Below are 20,148 nucleotides of genomic sequence, written 5' to 3' on the forward strand. Positions count from 1 at the left end.
ACATCAAAAAGCTTATCCACCATGATCAAGGAGGCTTCATCCCGGGGATGCAAGGCTGGTTCAACATACGTAAGTCTATAAATGTAATTCACCACATAAACAGAAAGAAAGACAAAAACCACATGATTATCTCAATTGATGCAGAGAAGGCCTTTGACAAAATTCAAAGGCCCTTTATGCTAAAAACCCTCAATAAGCTAGGTATTGACGGAACGTATCTCAAAATAATAAAAGCTATTTATGACAAACCAACAGCCAATATCATACTGAATGGGCAAAAACTGGAAGCATTCCCCTTGAAATGTGGTGCTAGACAAGGATGCCCTCTCTCACCACTCCTATTCAATATAGTCCTAGAAGTTCTAGCCAGAGCAATCAGGCAAGAAAAAGAAATAAAGGGCATTCAAATAGGAAAGGAGGAAGTCAAATTGTCTCTATTTGCAGATGACATGACTGTATATCTAGAAGACCCCATCGTCTCAGCCCCAAATCTCCTGAAACTGATAAGCAACTTCAGCAAAGTCTCAGGATACAAAATCAATGTGCAAAAATCACATGCATTCCTATACACCAATAACAGACTTAAAGAGAGCCAAATCAAGAACAAACTTGCATTCACAATAGCCACAAAGAGAATAAAATACCTAGGAATACAAGTAACAAGGAACGTAAAGGACCTCTTCAAGGAGAACTACAAGCCGCTGCTCAACGAAATAAGAGAGGACACAAACAGATGGAGAAACATTCCATGTTCATGGTTAGGAAGAATCAATATCGTGAAAATGGCCATACTGCCCAAAGTAATTTACAGATTCAATGCTATCCCCATCAAGCTACCAATGACCCTCTTTGCAGAGCTGGAAAAAACCACCTTAAATTTCATAGGGAACCAAAAGAGAGGCCGCATAGCCAAGTCAATTCTAAGCAAAAAGAACAAAGCAGGAGCCATCATACTACCAGACTTCAAACAATACTACAAGGCTACAGTAATCAAAACAGCATGGTACTGGTACCAAAACAGAGATATAGACCAATGGAACAGAACAGAGGTCTCGGAGGCAACCTAACATATCTACAACCATCCGATCTTTGACAAACCAGACAAAAACAAGCAATGGGGAAAGGATTCCCTGTTTAATAAATGGTGTTGGGAAAGCTGGCTAGCCATGTGCAGAAAGCAGAAACTGGACCCCTTCCTGACAACTTACACTAAAATTAACTCCAGATGGATTAAAGACTTAAACATAAGACCTAACACCATAAAAACCCTAGAAGAAAATCTAGGCAAAACCTTTCAGGACGTAGGTGTAGGCAAGGACTTCATGATCAAAACACCAAAAGCATTCACAACAAAAGCCAAAATAGACAAATGGGAACTTATCAAACTCCACAGCTTCTGCACAGCAAAAGAAACAGTCATTAGAGTGAATTGGCAACCAACAGAATGGGAACAAAGTTTTTCAGTTTACCCATCTGACAATGGGCTGATATCCAGAATTTACAAAGAACTAAAACAGACTTACTGTTTTAGTAAAAAAACAGTAAGTAAAAAAACTAACAAGCCCATTCAAAAGTGGGCAAAGGATATGAACAGATACTTTACAAAACAAGACATACATGAGGCCAACAAACATATGAAAGAATGCTCATCATCACTGGTCATCAGAGAAGAAATAGGAACACTTTTACACTGTTGGTGGGAGTGTAAATTAGTTCAACCATTGTGGAAGACAGTGTGGCGATTCCTCAAGGACCTAGAAATAGAACTTCCATTTGACCCAGCAATCCCATTACTGGGTATATATCCAAAGGATTATAAATCGTTGTACTATAAGGACACGTGCACATGAATGTTCATTGCAGCACTGTTTACAATAGCAAAGACCTGGAACCAACCCAAATGCCCATCGATGATAGACTGGACAGGGAAAATGTGGTACACGTACACCATGGAATATTATGCAGCCATCAAAAATGATGAGTTTGTGTCCTTTGTAGGGACATGGATGAACCTGGAAACCATCATTCTCAGCAAACTGACAGAAGAGCAGAAGATCAAACACCGCATGTTCTCACTCATAGGCGGGTGTTGAACAATGAGAACACATGGACACAGGGAGGGGAGCACTATACACTGGGGTCAGTTGGGGGGAAACAGGGGAGGGACAGTAGGGGGTGGGGAGCTGGGGAGAGATAGCAAGGGGAGAGATGGCAGATGTAGGTGATGGGCAGGAAGGCAGCAAATCACACTGCCACGTGTGTAGCTATGAACAAATTACATGTTCTTCACATGTACCCCAAAACCTAAAATGCAATAAAATAAATAAATGGGGAAAAAAATCTCCTTAAACTGATAAACAACTTCAGCAAAGTCTCAGGATACAAAATCAATGTGCAGAAATCACAAGCATTTCTATACACCAATAACAGACTAACAGAAAGCCAAATCATGAGTGAAATGCAATTCACAATTGCTAGAAAGAGAATAAAATACCTAGGAATACAACTAACAAAGGATGTAAAGGACCTCTTCAAGGAGAATTACAAACCACTGCTTAAGGAAATAAGAGAGGACACAAACAAATGGAGAAACATTCCATGCTCATGGTTAGGAAGAATCAATATCGTGAAAATGGCTACACTGCCCAAAGTAATTTATAGAGTCAATGCTATCCTCACCAAGCTACCAATGACCTTCTTCATGGAACTGGAAAAAACCACCTTAAACCTCATATGGAACCAGAAGAGTGCCCGCATAGCCAAGACAATCCTAAGGAAAAAGAACAAAGCCGGAGGCATCAAGCTATCTGATTTCAAAGTATACTGCAAAGCTACAGTAATCAAATGGTACTGGTACCAAAAAAGAGATATAGACCAATGGAACAGGACAGAGGCCTTGGAGGCAACGCCACACATCTACAACCATTGGATCTTTGACTAACCTCACAAAAACAAGCAATGGGGAAAGGATTCCCTGTTTAATAAATGGTGTTGGGAAAACTGGCTAGCAGTGTGCAGAAAGCAGAAACTGGACCCTTCTTGACATCTTACACTAAAATTAACTGCAGATGGATGAAATACTTAAACATAAGACCTATCCCCATAAAAATCCTAGAAGACAACCTAGGCAAAACTATTCAGGACATAGGCATAGGCAAGGACTTCATGACTAAAGCACCAAAAGCACTGGCAACGAAAACCAAAATAGACAAATGGGACCTAATTAAACTCCAGAGCTTCTGTACAGCAAAAGAAACAATCATTAGAGTGAGCTGGCAACCAACAGAATGGGAAAAAATTTTTGCAATCTACCCATCTCACAAATGGCTAATATGCAGAAACTACAAAGAACTAAAACAGATTTACAAGAAAAAAAAAAAAAACAAACTAACCCATCCAAAAGTGGGTGAAAGATATGAACAGACACTTTCCAAAAGAAGACATATATGAGGCCAACAAACATATGAAAAAATACTCATCATCACTGATTATTAGAGAAATGCAAATCAAAACCACATTGAGATACCACCTCACACCAGTTAGAATGGCAATCATTAAAAAATCTGGAGACAACAGATACTGGAGAGGATGTGGAGAAATAGGAACACTTTCACACTGTTGGTGGGAGTGTAAACTAGTTCAACCATTGTGGAAGACAGTGTGGTAAAGCGCTCAAGGACCTAGAAATAGAAATTCCATTTGACCCAGCAATCCCATTACTGGGTATATACCCAAAGGATTATAAATCATTCTATTATAAAGACACATGCACATGTATGTTCATAGTGGCACTGTTTATAATAGCAAAGATCTGGAACCAACCCAAATGCCCATTGATGATAGACTGGACAAGGAACATGTGGCACATATACACCATGGAATACTATGCAGCCATAAGAAATGATGAGTTCGTATCCTTTGTAGGGACATGGATGAATCTGGAAACCATCATTCTCAGCAAACTGACCCAAGAACAGAAAATCAAACACTGCATGTTCTCACTCATAGGCAGGTGTTGAACAATGAGAACATGGACACAGGGAGGGGAGCATCACACACTGGAGTCTGTTGGGGGGCCCAAGGGAGGGACAGCAGGGGGGTGGGGAGGTCGGGGAGGGATAACATGGGGAGAAATGCCAGATATAGGTGATAGGGGGATGAAGGCAGCAAACCACATTGCCATGTATTTACCTGTGCCACAGTCCTGCATGATCTGCACATGTACCCCAGAACCTAAAATACAACTAAAAAAAAAGTCATGAAAAAAAAAAAAATATATATATATATATATATATATATATATATATATATATATCGACCTTGTCTTACTGGAATGCTTTTTTCCTTTATAAGCTGTAATCCCAGCACTTTGGGAGGCCGAGGTGGGTGGATCACTTGAGGTCAGGAGTTAAAGACCAGCCTGACCAACATGGTGAAACCCTGTCTCTACTAAAAATACAAAATTAGTCAAACGTGGTAGCACACGCCTCTAATCCCAGCTACTTGGGTGGCTGAGGCAAGAGAATCACTTGAACCTGGGAGGTGGAGGTTGCAGTGAGCTGAGATTGCACCACAGCACTCCAGCCTGGTGACAGAGTGAGACTCTGTCTCAAAATAAAACAATGTTGAACAATGAGAACACATGGACACAGGGAGGGGAGCACTACACACTGGGGTCTGTTGGGGTGAAATAGGGGAGGGACAGTGGGGGGTGGGGAGAAATGCCAGATATAGGTGATGGGGAGGAAGGCAGCAAATCACACTGCCACGTGTGTACCTATGCAACAATCTTGCATGTTCTTCACATGTACCCCAAAACCTAAAATGCAATAAAATAAATTAAAACAAAAACAAAACAAAAACCCCAAAAAACCAACTTTTTGACTCTTTTGTAATTACATTTAGCTTAAAACACAAACACATTATACAGTTGTACAAAAATATTTTCTTTGTATTCTTATTCTATAAGCTTTTTCCTATTTTTAAACTTTAAAAATTTTTTGTTAAAAACTAAGACGCAAACATATACATTAGCCTAGGCCCACCCAGGGCCAGGATCATCAGTATCGTGGTCTTCCACCTCCACATCTTGTCCTGCTGGAGAGTCTTCTTAGGCAAAACACACATGGAGCTGTCATTTCCTAGGCTGACAATGCCATTTTCTATAATATCTCCTGAAGGACCTGCCTGAGGCTGCCTAACAGTTAACTTTCTTTTATAAGTAAAAGGAGTACATTCTAAAATCATGATAAAAGTATAGTAAACACATGAAACAGTAACATAGTAATTTATTACATCATTAACAAGAATTATGGACTGTATCTAATTGTATATGCTATACTTTTATATGAGTGGCAGTGCAGTAGGTTTTGTTAACACGGGCATCACCACAAACATGTGAGTAATGTGCTGCATTGCAATTGCTATGATGTCCCTAGGCGACAGGAATTTTTCAGCTCCATTATAATCTTACAGGACCACCATTATATATTATGACATGTCATTATGTGGTACATGACTGTATTTGTATATTAAGAAGTAGTTGAGTCAAGAGCAGTCAGGATCCTCAGATATTAACATGGACTCAAATAATGACTTTCTGTGTAACTTTAAGCAAGGCATGTAGTGTTCCTAATGTTGTAGAGCTCTTTTATAATAACAATACTAACATGTGTATGAGCTGTTAAAGTTTACAAAACATACATTAATTCTATCAATCCTTACAACCCCAGTGTAGGAGAGTCAGATCAGGTATTATTCCAATTTTACAAATGAGAAAAGTGAAGTCAAACAGCAGAGGAGTGATACCCATATGCAACAGTAAACAAACAAAAAAATCTTTTAGACCCTTACCTCACACTATAACAATATTTAAAATGATTCATAGAGCTACATGTCAGAGATAAAAGTAGAAAACTTCTACAAAAACTCATAGGAAAATATCTTTCTAAATGGGTTGGGCAAAGATTTCTCAGCATGATAAAAAACACGACCCACAAAAAAATTGATAAATTGGACTTAATCAAAATTAAAACCTTTGATTCTTCAAATGATGCCCTTAAGAAAATGAAAAGATAAGCCAGAGACTAGGAGAAAATACTTACAAATAATATATCTGATAAAGGACTTGTATCCAGAAAACATAAAGAACTCTTACAGCTCAATAAAAAATCCCATTTTAAAAATGGTAAAATAATTGAATAGACATTTATACAAACACAACATGCAAACAGTCAATAAGTACATGAAAAAAATGATCAACACCATTAGCCATCAAGGAAATATAAATCAAAACCACAATGAGCTACCACTCCACACCCACTGGGATGGCTATAACAAAAAAAGAAAAGATGAACAATAAAAAGTGATGAGAATGTAGAGAAATTGGAATACTCATACATTGCTAGTAGAAAAGTAAAATGGTATGGCCACTTTGGAAAACAGACTGAAGCGCCTCCAAAAGTTAAACATAGCATTACCAGATGACCCAAGAATTTCACTCTTAGGTATATATTCAAGAGAATTAAACACATATGTCCACAAAAACACTTGTACATGAATGTTTACAGTTGCATTATTCATAATAGCCAAAAAGTGGAAACAACTCAAATATGTATCAACTGATGAATGGATAAACAAAGTGTGTTACATCCATTCACTAGAATATTATTCAGCAAACAAAAAAGCAATGGAATACTGATAATGTCACAACATGGATGAACCTCAAAAATGTTATGCTCAATGAAATAAGCCCGACACAAGAGGATACGCATTATATAATTCCATTTATATGAGCGTCCAGAAAGAGAAAATCTACAGAGATAGAAAGTGGATCTGTGGTTGACTGGAGCTGAAAGTGGGAGCAAGGACTGTTTGCAAATGGGCAAGGGGAAATTTTCTAGGGTAATGGGAATGTTCTACAACTGGATTGTGGGAGGAAGGATAGAGCAAGATGGCTGAATAGAAGCCTCCACCAATCATCCTCCCTGTAGGAACACCAAATTTAACAACTATCTACACAAAAAAGAAGAATAAAAAATCAGGTAAGTGATCACAGCACCTGGTTTTAACTTCATATCGCTGAAAGAGCCACTGAAGAGAGTAGGAAAGACAATCTTGAATTGCCAATGCCACCATTCTCCTATGCATGTGATGGCGAATCTGTGTGCTTGGGGAAGGGAGAGCACAGTGATTGTAGGACCTTGCTTGGAACTAAGTGCTGCCCTGTCACAGCAGAAAGCAACACTGGGCAGAACAAGGCTGATGCCCATGGAGGGAGTATTTAGACCAGCCTTAGCGAGAGAGCAATTGTCCATCTCAGTGGTTGGAACTTGAATTGTAACAAGCCTTGCCACTGAGAGCTAAAGTGCTCTGGTGTTCCAAATAAATTTGAGAGGCAGCCTAGGCCACAAGGACTGCAACTCCTGGGCAAGTCCTAGAGCTGTGCTGCGCTTGGAGCCAGTGTATCTGGGGCTGGGGGTGGGGTGTGTGAGAGACTAGCCAGGGCAGTCAAGGGAGTGATTGCACCACCCCTCCTTCAACCCCAGGCAGTGCAATTTGCAGCTCCCAAAGAGACCCCTTCCTTCCACTAGAGGAGAGGAGAGGGAAGAATAAAGAGGCCTTTGTCTTGCATCTTGGATACCAGCTCAGCCACAGTAGAACAGGGCACTTGGCAGAGTCATGAGGACCCCATTCCAGGCCCTAGTTCCCAGATAACATTTTGAGACATACCTTGGGCCAGAAGGGAACCCACTGCCTTGAAGGGAAGGACCCAGTCCTGACAAGGTTCATTACCCACTGAATAAATAGCACTTTGGCCCTCAATGATCAGCAGCAGTAGCCAGGTAGTACATACTGTGGGCCTTAGGTGACATTCTGAGACATGCTGGCTTCAGGTGTGACCCAGTACATTCCCAGCTATGATGGCTATGAGGAGAGACTCCTTCTGCTTAAGAAAAGGGGACTTTATATTGCAGCGTAGATACAGTTGGGTAGAGAACCAAGTGGGTTCCTGGGGTCCCCGGTTCCAGGCCTCGGCTCTTGGATGGCATTTCTGTATCTGCCCTGGGCCAGAGAGGAGCTCACTCCTCTGAATCATGAGTCCCAGGTCTGGCAGCATTCACCACAAGCTGACTGCAGAGCCCTTGGGCCTTAAGTGGATACTGGCAGTAGCCTGGCAGAACTCCCCATACCACCTGGTGGTGGTGGCCACGGGGAGAGGCTCTTCTGCATGAAGAAAGAGGAAAGAGTGGGAAGGACTTTGTCTTGTGGTTTGGGTACTAGCTAAGTTGCAGTAGAATAGAGCACTAGGTAGATTTCTAGGGTTTCTGACTCCAGGCCCTGGCTGCTGCATGTCATCTCTGGGACCAGGGAGAAGTCGCTGCCCTGAAGGGAAGGACACAGCCAGGCTGGCTTCATTACCTGCTGATTGTAGAGCCCTAAGCCTTTGAGCAAACATAGGTGGTAGCCAGGTAGTGGTTACAGTGGGCCTTAGGTGAAACCCAGTGCTGTGCTGGCTTCAGGTCTGACCAGCACAGTCACAGTGGTAGTGGTAACAAGGGTGCTTGTATCACCCCTCCTCCAGCTTCAGGCAGCTGAACACTGGAACAGAATAGTAAACCCAGAAATAAATCCATACATCTACAGTGAACTCATTTTTGACAAAGGTGCCAAGAACATACTTTGGGGAAAAGGAGAGTCTCTTCAATAAATGGTTCTGGGAAAACTGGATATCCATATGCAGAAGGAGGAAACTTGATCCCTATGTCTTGTCTCATACAAAGATCAAATCAAAATGAATTAAAGACTTAAATCTAACACCTCAAACTATGAAACTACTATAAGAAAATCAGGAAAACTCTCCAGGATATTGGAGTAGGCAAAGATTCCTTGAGCAATACCCCACAAGGTATTATGGGTAACCAAAGCAAAAATGGACAAATGGGATCACCTTAAGTTAAAAAGCTTCTGCAGAGCAAAGGAAACAATCAACAAAGCAAAGAGACAACCTACAGAATGAGAGAAAATAATTGCATACTACCCCTCTGGTAAGGGATTAATAACCAGAATATATACAGAGTTCAAACAATTCTATAGGGAAAAAAATCTAATAATCAAGTTTTAAAATAAGCAAAAGATCTGAAGAGACAGTTCTCAAAAGAAGACATACAAATGTTAAACAGGCATATGAAAAGGTACTTGCTATCACTGATCATCAGAGCAATGCAAATCAAAACTATAATGAGACAGCATCTCACCCCAGTTAAAATGGCTTATATCCAAAAGACAGGCAATAGCAAACGCTGGTAAGGATGTGGCGAAAAGGAAACCCTCATACACTGTTGGAAAATAAATTAGTACAACCACTATGGAGAACAGTTTGAAGGTTCCTAAAAAACTAAAAATTGAGTTACCATATGATCCAACAATCCCACTGCTGGGTATATACCCAAAGAAAGGAAATCAGTATATTAAAGAGGTATCTGTACTCCTATGTTTGTTGTAGCACTGTTTACAATAGTTAAGATTTGGAAGCAACCTAAGTGTCCATCAACAGATGAATGGATAGAGAAAATGTGGTACTTATACACAACGGAACACTATTCAACCATAAAAAAGAATGAGATCCAGTCACTTGCAACAACATGGATCGAACTGGAGGTCAGTATGTTGAATGAAATAAGCCCAACACACACACACACACACACACACAAACAAACTTCACATGTTCTCACTTATTTGTGAAAGCTAAAAATTAAAATAATTGAACTGTTGGGGAGACAAAGAGTATAAAGATGGTTACCAGAGGAGGGGAGGGGGAAATGTGGGAATGGTTAATGGGTACAAAAATTAGAATGAATAAGATCTGTACTTAACAGCACAACAGGGTGATTATAATCAACAATAATTTAACTGTACATTTTTAAAAACTAAAAATATAATTGAATTGCTTTTAACATAAAGGATAAATGCCTAAGGCGATGGATAACCCATTTATCCTGATGTGATTATTATGCATTATATGCCTGTACCAAAATATCTCATGTACCCCATAAATATATATACCACTATGTACCCACAAAAATTAAAAACATTTTTTTAAATAAAAAAAAATGGATTGTAGTGTTAATTGCACAACTCCATAAATTTACTGAATTGTGCACAAGCCAGGGGTGAATTTTATGATATGTAAATTATACCTCAGGAAAGCTAACTTTAAAACCACTGAATAAACCTGCATGGAAAAGAAAAAGAAATCAGCAGAGGAGGGACTAGAATACAGGTTTTCAATGTCCCTTCTACTCTATCACCTGCCTCTGAGAAAGGATGGGAATAGCAATAACCTTTTCAAAAGGTTCATATCATCACAGAGGAAGTAATCATCCCACCATGATTTGAAAATATAAAATAATTCAAAATGCCTGGTAGTACTGCTATTTTGACCTAATCCATAATACACTTGTGTTAGAAAATATCTACTTTCAACAATTAATATTTCAGAAACCTAGGAAAATTCTGTAGTGTGTAACTACAAAATTATAATATGAATTTATCCTAAAACTCATATCAGAAAGCATTATTGTATATAATTTGTAGTACACAAGACAGTTCAGTTCTTTAAAATTAACCGAAAGTTCAATATTACTATTTGACTTACAGTGCGGCTAATGTGGCTCAGAGCATCTTCAAAAAAGCCCCAAACTTCTTCCAGCGGACAGAGCTCTATACTCGACGCCCCATCTGGCACTGAGAGGTTAATCAAGTTGTGCATACATTTGCTAAAAATCAAAAAGAGAAAACTCATCCCATAAGGAAAGAAATCATTGGCTTCATGGCTAAGATAAGTAAAATCTGGATCTCATCCCAGACTAACAGCTTCAAAACACTTCTGTTCTTCCCTTGATTGTATCTGGCCTCCAACCTCAGAAGACAGATTTTTGAAGCCGTAAAACAGGTTGACCAATCCTTTCTTTTTTCATGCCTATGGTTGTCTTTCATTCTTTTTTTAGCTTCCTGCACGAAGGAGTTGTGGCTGTCTATTATATTTTATGAGCTGGTTCAATTTACAGGCATTTTAAATCATCTTGGTACTTCCTCAAATGGGCAAGGGAACTGGCATTTAAAGTGGAATGATTCCACAAGAACTGTCTTTCATGTCTTAAAACAGGAAGACTGTAATGATGTTTTCCAGACAAAAAAGTCACACAACATCTATTTTTCCCTGTGTCTGGACGTAGAAAACAAAAAAGTCCCCAATAGATAATATTTTCTATAGCACTTATTGGTGCTCGAAGTGCTTAAAAAATGAGGCAAACAGGAAAATGTTAACATTTGTTAAATTTGGGTGCTGTGTGCCTGTAATTGCAGGTACTCGTGAAACTGAGAAGGAGGATCATTTGAGCCCAGGAGTTCAAATCCAGCCTGGGCAAAATCATGAGACTCCATCTGTAAAATAAAACAAATAAATCCGGGTGGTGGATACATTGGTGTTTGCTATATTAACCTCTGTACTTTTCCATACATTTGGAATATTATTTAGTAATGAAACAAAGAAAGGTACTTAGCAGTTTTATTATATATACAGATTCACACAAAGAAGAAACTTTTCCCCTTTTATTCTCATTTCGGAAACCCAAGCTCCTTGACTTTGCTGAATAATTATTGGTCTATAATACAACTCTCAGTATGGAGCTGTTCACAAGAGTGCCCTCAGATCATCCCCATGTCATTTTTTAAGTTGGGTCCGTTAAGAATGATTGGTTACTTATGAGACATTGACTATAGTTCTTTTGGCTATCAAAAAACTGGATTAAGTTTTGAATTATATTTACTCACCTGTATTGTGAAATATCAATTGATTCTTCCTTTTTGTAGAGCAATAAAGCCTTTTTCAAGGCCTTGAGAGCAATGGAAGGGTAGTGTGCAGGTGTTTCCATTGCTATTACTAGAGGAAGAAAAGGAAAAAGGTTGTGAACATCATAATGTCATCCATCACAGTTTTCATCCCAGGCTACCACTTGCTTTCTCTGATGAAACTTGGCTGAAACAGATGAACAAAAAACAAACAAACAACAATACATTTTATAAATGATGAATCTACAACCAGTTTTGTAAATAGCTTCTACTTTCTTGGCAGAGCAGCATGGTGGGATTACCAGGTAACATCCTTTTTTCAGCAAACATCAACAGAAAACCTATTGTTTCTATGACCTTGCACACAGTCATACAGGTGAAGCAGTATCTTATGAATGAGAGTCAAGGAAGGACACACTAAGAAGGAAATAGAAAGCAGATCAGTAAAAGGGCACTAATCAAAACAGGTTTGTACTAAAATGTCCTATTTTTATCTGATACTAAAAATAGGAAACACTTGACAAGGGAGTATCAGAGGTAACTAACCCTAAGACTTCCAGATGCATTTAACAGATTTTTAGAATTGGAGTTCCATTACACAAGGAGCACTGGTAATTTTCACATTCCCATAAAGTATATATCATCTGCTCCATGGCTCTAGGAATTATGTCTTGGCAAGATCAAGGAAAGGCAAATGTGATTCTTGTGCACTTGGAGTTACCTAATATTTTTATTAACCACACTCACACTCCTGAAGAAGGTGTGGGATAAAAAGGGAAGATAATGAGGCTGTTTCCTGCAGTGTATGCCCAAAAAGGCTCTAAGTTCCTAAACCCACTTAAAGTTCATCCTGAAATTTGAGAGTGGCAGTTGTGTTAAAAAATATATATTACCAGTATTTCTCTGTACATTTCAACAAATTGCTGAGATTGTATCACTTTTGATCATTGAATCACTGTTAGTTCTAGCTATCTCAGAAAAATTTTCTCAAGTTTGAGCTCCCCTTATTATGTAGTTACGTAATTAAATTCCACACAGAAAAAATTTGATCACCTACTAGGAACAATGAACTTCGTCAGGGTTTGTAAGTACATTAAATAACTATTGTTTATGACCCTAAGGAGATTATAATCTCATAGAGTGAAGAAGATAAATGCACAAATGATTGTAATACAAAATAGTCTAAGACTGGCATTAGAGAAGGAGAAACAAAGTTCTAAGAAGAAAAACTTCTTCCTACCTGGAGGTAAGAAAGAAGAATAAAGAGAAGAAAGAAAAAAAGTCATACGATACGATCTAAATGGGCACCAGGCTTACAAAAGCATAAATATATCTCTTACTTGCAATTGTTTCAAATGTTTTACATTCTAAATGAGGCAGCTCCCACACTGGTTCCAGGAAGCTTTCCAGTGATGGATCATTCAATTTGGCTCTAACTTCAAACTCATACAGCAGAAGCAATTTCTCACATGAATCATTTGAGAAGTCCCCTAAGAAAGAGGCAAAAATGCAACATTCTTTGTGATTATATTTTATTATTCTCTTTGGTTGTAATCTCACTAACTGGAGAGGTTTTGCTTTCAAGGAAAATTAATTTTACTTACAATTTGAAGGTCATCCTCAACTGCTGTAGAGAGATTCTAATATTTTATTTTTTGTTTTTAAAATTTGATTCTAACATTGTGAAATATATAATAAGCTCACCACTACTTCCAACATTCTGTAGTGCATTCACTAGAACTACCTATATTTTCTTAAACAATTGCCATGATGCTTCTAAATAGCCTGAGAAAATCCTGCTGCTATTATTGACTCTAATTCAAATCCAATGTTTACTTGCTTCTTGTGAACTTTCAAGTGGGCTGGTGCTCACTCTAATGGCTGAGTTAACCAGAAGAAGATACAGTGGCTACATAAACTAACCGTGATTTTATTTTAAGCAGAATAGAGGTGAGTTTCCAAACTGTTTCATTAGTCAACAGGATTTCTCGGGTATCAGCATAGAAATAATCTCATGTCAGGTGTCATACAACAAACTACGTGAGACAGTTTTCACTCATCCTTCTTGGTAGATTGAACATTTTAAAATGTTTTGAGGTATAGCATACATACAACAAACTGAATGGAGTGCTCTAACCTTAAACAGCTTGATGAATTTTTACGTGTTCAAACCCGTGTAAAACTACCAAGATGGTGATAACACTTCCAACAATACAGAAGGTTGCTTTGTGCCCCGTTCCAGTCAATACCACTCTGCCAAGGTAGCAACTATATTTACTTTCTGCGTCGATGTTTTGCATCTATTTTTTTTTTATTACACTTTAGGTTTTGGGGTACATTTGAAGAACATGCAAGATTGCTGCATAGGTACACATGTAGCAGTGTGATTTGCTGCCTTCCTCCCCATCACCTATATCTGGCATTTCTCCCCATGCTATCTCTCCCCAACTCCCCACCCCCCACCCCCCACTGTCCCTCCCCTATTTCCCCCAACAGACCCCAGTGTGTAGTGCTCCCCTCCCTGTGTCCATGTGTTCTCAATGTTCAACACCCGTCTATGAGGTAGAACATGTGGTGTTTGATTTTCTGCTCTTGTGTCAGTTTGCTGAGAATGATGGTTTCCAGGTTCATCCATGTCCCTACAAAGGACACAAACTCATCGTTTTTCATGGCTGCATAATATTCCATGGTGTATATGTGCCACATTTTCCCTGTCCAGTCTATCATCGATGGGCATTTGGGTTGGTTCCAGGTCTTTGCTATTGTAAACTGTGCTGCAATGAACATTTGTGTGCATGTGTCCTTATAGTAGAACTATTTATAATCCTTTGGATATATACCCAGTAATGGGATTGCTGGGTCAAATGGAATTTCTGTTTCTAGGTCCTTGAGGAATCGCCACACTGTCTTCCACAGTGGTTGAACTAATTTACACTCCCACCAACAGTGTAAAAATGTTCCTATTTCTCCACATCCTCTCCAGCATCTGTTGTCTCCAGATTTTTTAATGATCGCCATTGTAACTGGCGTGAGATGGTATCTCAATGTAGTTTTGATTTGCATTTCTCTAATGACCAGTGATGGCGAGCATTTTTTCATATGTTTATTGGCCTCATGTTTGTCTTGTTTTGTAAAGTGTCTGTTCATATCCTTTGCCCACTTTTGAATGGGCTTGTTTGTTTTGCATCTATTTTCATGAGTAATCTTGGTCTGCAGTTTCATATATTGTCTTTGTCTCCTATTGGTATCAGGATAATAGTCTCATAAGACAAACTGGGAATTGTGCCCTCCTTTCTGGATGAGTTTGTATAGAGTTGGTATTATATCTTCTTTAAATGCTTGGTAGAATTCTTCAGTGCAGTTTTCTTTGTTGGAAGATTTTAAACTATGAACTTAATTAATAGGCATAGGAGTATATCTATTTTTTCTTGAGGGAGCTTTGGTAGTTTGAGACTTTGAAGAAATTTCTACATTTCACCTAAAATTCTAAATTCATGGACATAAAAGTGTTCATAATTTCCCCTTACCTTTTAAAATATGTAGGATCTCTAGTGAAGTCCCCACATTTATTCCTGATACTGTTAATTTGTGTCTTGATCTGCCTGGCTAGAGGTTTATCAATGTATTGATCTTTTCAAAAGAAAAAAAAAAAAACAGCTTTTGGTTTCATTGGCTTTGCTTACTGTTTTCTGTTTTAAATTTTATTGTTTTGTGCTCTTATTTTTATTACTTTTCTTTTGCTTGATTTGGTTTAATTTGCTCATTTTTTTATAGTTTCTTAAGGTGGGACTTAGATTATTTGAGACCTTTTTTTAAGAAGCATTTAATGCTATACACTTTTGTCTAGATACTGCTTTAGTTGTATCCTACACATTCTTATATGTTGTGTTTTCATCTTCATTCAATTCAAAAAATATTCCTAATTTCCCTTGTCACTTCCTCCTTGACCCACTGGATTATTTTAAAGTATGATGTTTAATTTCCAAATATTGAAAGATTTAACAGATAACCTTGTATTATAGATGTATAATTTAATTCTATTGTGGCCAAAGAAAATACTTGGATATTTCAACAATTTTATGATTCCAATATTTTTTAATTTTTTGAAGTTTGTTTTGTGGTTCAGAATATGGCTTACAGTGATGAATACTCCTTGTGAATTTGGATAAACTGTGTATTCTGCTGTTGTTGGGTAGTGTTCTAAATGTCAATTAGATCAAATTGGCTGATAGTGTTGCTCACGTCTTCTATATCCTTATTATTTGTTGACTATTGGATTACTAAGAAAGGAATATTGAAGTTTCCAAGTAGTTATGAACTTGTCTATTCCTCATTTGAGTCCTAGCAGTTTTTGCTACAAGTGTTTTGTAGGTCTGTAAAACAATTCCATTTACAATAGCATCAAAGAATACAGACATCGATCTTATTCACAAGATTCAAATCTTGTGAATAAAATTCCTAGGGAATCCAGTAAAATGCCATTATAACTAATCAGCAAGTTCATCAAGATCAATACACAAAAATCAATCATTTATTTATTTATTTGCTTATTAGAGACAAGGTTCACTATGTTGCCCAGGCTGGTCTCAAACTCCTGAGCTCAAGTGATAGTCCGGCCTTGGCCTCCCAAAGTGCCAGGATTGCAGGTGTGAGCCACGATGCCTGGCCAATTCTATTTGTATATAGCTACAATGAGCAAGCTGAAAATAAAATTGAAACAATTCCCTTTATAACAGCATCAAAAAGAAGAAAATGCTTAGAAATAAAGAACAAAAACGAGGCATGGTGGTTCACAACTGTAATCCCAGCACTTTGAGAGGCCAAGGCAGGTGGATCACTTGAGGCCAGGAGTTTGAGACCAGCCTGGCTAAAAAATTAGCTGGGCAAGGTGGCACATGTGTGTAATTCCAGCTACTTGGGAGGCTGGGGCATGAGAATCGCTTGAACCCAGGAGGCAGAGGTTGCAGTGAGCTGAGATTGCACCACTGCACTCCAATCAGTAACAGAGTGAGACTCTGCCTTGAAAGAAAGAAAGAAAGAAAGAGAGAGAGAGAGAGAGAGAGAGAGAGAGAGAGAGAGAGAAATGAAGGAAGGAAGGAAGAAAGAAAAAAGAAAAGGGAAAGAAAAGAAAAAGGAGAGAGAGAGAAAGGAAGGAAGGAAGGATGTGTATATAAGTTTATAGTTTTTAGTGTATAAGTTATGTAAGTGAAATTGAAATAAACAAGCTGTAACAAAATGGAAACATATCCCATGTTCATGGATTTGATGATTTCTCACTGTTAAGATAACACTCCCCAACATTATCTATAGATTCAACACAACCCCTATCAGAGTCCCAGCTCAGTTAATTTTTTTTTGGAAACTGACAGTTGATCTTCAAACTCATATGGAAATTCAAGGGACCCAGAATAACCAAAACAATCTTGAAAAACAAGAATAAAATTGAGGGACTAACACTTCCTGATTTCAAAGCTCACTAGAAAGCAATGGAGGCCAGATGCAGTGGCTCATGCCTGTAATCCCGGCACTTGGGGAGGCCGAGGTGAGTGGATCACTTGAGGTCAGGAGTTCGAGACCAGCATGGATAACATGGTGAAACCCTGTCTCCACTGAAAATACAAAAATTAGCCAGGTGTGGTGGTGGCCAACCATAGTCCCAGCTACTTGGGAGGCTGAGGCAGGAGAATCGCTTGAACCCAGGAGGCAGAGGTTGCAGTAAGCCAAGATGGCACATTGGACTCCAGCCTAGGCAACAGAGACTCAGTCTCAATAAAAAAAAAAGTAAAAGAAAAAGAAAATAGAAGGCAATGGTAATCAAGATAGCATGGTACTGACATAAGGATAGACATATATATGAATGGAACAGAATTGATAACCAGAAATAAAACAATATGTCTGTGGTCAATTAATTTTCCACAAGGGGCAAAGACCATCCAATGGGGGAAAGTATAGTCTTTTAAACAAATAGTTTTGGGACAACTGGATAGCCACATGATAAAGAATGAAGTTAGACTCTTACTTCATAGCATACACAAGAATTAACTTGAAATGGATCAAATATTTAAAGATAAGAGCTAAACTATAACACTCACAGAAGAAAACATAGGGGTAAACCTTCATAACTTTGGATTTGATAATGGATTCTTAGATATGAAATCAAAAGCATAAGCCATGAAAGAAAAATAAACTGGACTTCCTCAAAATGAACAAATTTTGTATGTCAAAGGATATGATCGAGAAAGAGAAAAGACAATTGACAGAGTGGGCCAAAGTCAAGTCATATATCTGATCAAGGACATGTATCTAGAATACATAAGTAACTCTTGGTACTCAATAATAAAAGGCAGCCTAATTAAAAATTGGGTAAAGGATGTGAATAGATATTTCTCCAAAGAAGACATACAATGGCCAATAACCATTTGAAAAGATCCTCAACACCATTGGTCATCAGGAAAATTCATCATGAGGAAATCAAAACCACAATGAGATATAACTATACATTCACTATGATGGCTAGAATAAAAATGTCAGGTAATATAAGTGTTGAGAAGGAGGTGGAGAAACTGGAAGCCTCATACATTGCTGGTGGAAATGTAAAATGATGCAGTTGCTTTGAAAAACACTCTGGCAGTTCCTCAAATGATTAAACACAGTTACCATATGACATAGCAATTCCACTCCTAGGTATATACCCCAAAAATGTGAAAATATGTCCATACAAACACTTGTGCAAAAGTATTTACAGCATCATTATTCATAACAGCTAAAAGATGGAAACAATCCAAATGTCCATCAACTGATGAATGGATAAAAAAATAATGGTATGCCCATGCAATGGAATATTTGACCATAAAAAGTAATGAAGTACTGACACATGCTACAACATGTATGAACCTTAAAAATATGCCAAGTGAAATAAGGCAGTCACAAAAGTCCATGTGATTTCATTTAACTTAAGTGTTCAGAATATGCAAATCTATAGAAACAGAAAGTAGATTAGTGGTTGTTCAGGGCTTGTGGGAGAAATGCAAGGTTACTAAAGGGCATGTTGCTTTCTTTTTGAGGTAATGAAATGTTCCAAAATTGATTATCAATGGTGGTTGCACATATCTGTGAATATACAAAAGTGTACTGAATTGTACACTTTGATGGGTGAACTGCATGGCATGTGAATGATACCTCAATAAAATTGTTTGAAAAATTGAATTTATATTGTGTATTCTTTTGGGGCCAACTTCTTTTACTCAAAATGTCTGTGATATTAATAAATATTTTTGTATGCTGTCAGAAGTTCATTCCTTTTATTGCTTTGCAGTATTCCATTGAATGAACATACCATAATTTATTTAATCCGTCGTTCTGCTGATGAAGAGTAATGTCGTTTCAAATTTTTAGTTCTTATGAATAGAGCTATCGGGAACATTTTTGTGCATACTTTGGGAAACAGATGCACTCATTCCACCTGAGTATATATCTAAAAGTGGGATTTCATGGTCACTGCTGGGATAGAAACATGTTTGGTTTTAGCAGATACTGCCAAACGGTTTTCCAAAGTGGTTGTAACAATTTCATTTCCACCAGTAGTGTGCCAGAACTCCAGTTGCATCCCACCCTGATTAACACTTGATTTTTTTTTCCCCATTTATTTATTTTATTGCATTTTAGGTTTTGGGGTACATGTGAAGAATGCAAAATTGTTGCATAGGAACACATGTGGCAGTGTGATTTGCTGCCTTCCTGCCCATCACCTACATCTGGCATTTCTCCCCTTGCTATCTCTCCCCAGCTTCCCACCCCCCACCGTCCCTCCCCTATTTCCCCCGAACTGACACCAGTGTGTAGTGCTCCCCTCCCTGTGTCCATGTGTTCTCATTGTTCAACACCCGCCTATGAGTGAGAACATGTGGTGTTTGATCTCCTGCTCTTCTGTCAGTTTGCTGAGAATGATGGTTTTCAGGTTCATCCATGTCCCTACAAAGGACCCAAACTCATCGTTTTTCATGGCTGCATAATAATCCATGGTGTATATGTGCCACATTTTCCCTTTCCAGTCTATCATCGATGGGCATTTGGGTTGGTTCCAAGTCTTTGCTATTGTAAACAGTGCTGCAATGAACATTCGTGTGCACGTGTCCTTATAAACGATTTGTAATCCTTTGGATATATACCCAGTAATGGGATTGCTGGGTCAAATGGAATTTCTATTTCTAGGTCCTTGAGGAATCGCCACACTGTCTTCCACAATGGCTGAACTAATTTACACTCCCACCAACAGTGTAAAAGTGTTCCTATTTC

General features: G+C 38.3%; 1 protein-coding gene across 1 annotated transcript in view; it reads right to left on the minus strand.

The window, feature by feature from the left end:
- TEX11 (testis expressed 11) overlaps positions 1-20,148 on the minus strand; it is a 325,387-nt gene that overhangs the window by 20,051 nt on the left and 285,188 nt on the right. The window contains exons 26-28 of the mRNA XM_032255765.1: positions 13,194-13,343; positions 11,836-11,944; positions 10,658-10,778 (exon numbers count right to left, since the gene is read on the minus strand). Coding sequence (XP_032111656.1) covers positions 10,658-10,778; positions 11,836-11,944; positions 13,194-13,343 — 380 coding nt within the window. The remainder of the gene's footprint in view (positions 1-10,657; positions 10,779-11,835; positions 11,945-13,193; positions 13,344-20,148) is intronic.

The sequence above is a fragment of the Sapajus apella genome, unplaced genomic scaffold (genome assembly GCF_009761245.1).
Source record: "Sapajus apella isolate SASKATOON/1434 unplaced genomic scaffold, GSC_monkey_1.0 scaffold91, whole genome shotgun sequence".
NCBI classification, from domain to species: Eukaryota; Metazoa; Chordata; class Mammalia; order Primates; family Cebidae; genus Sapajus; species Sapajus apella.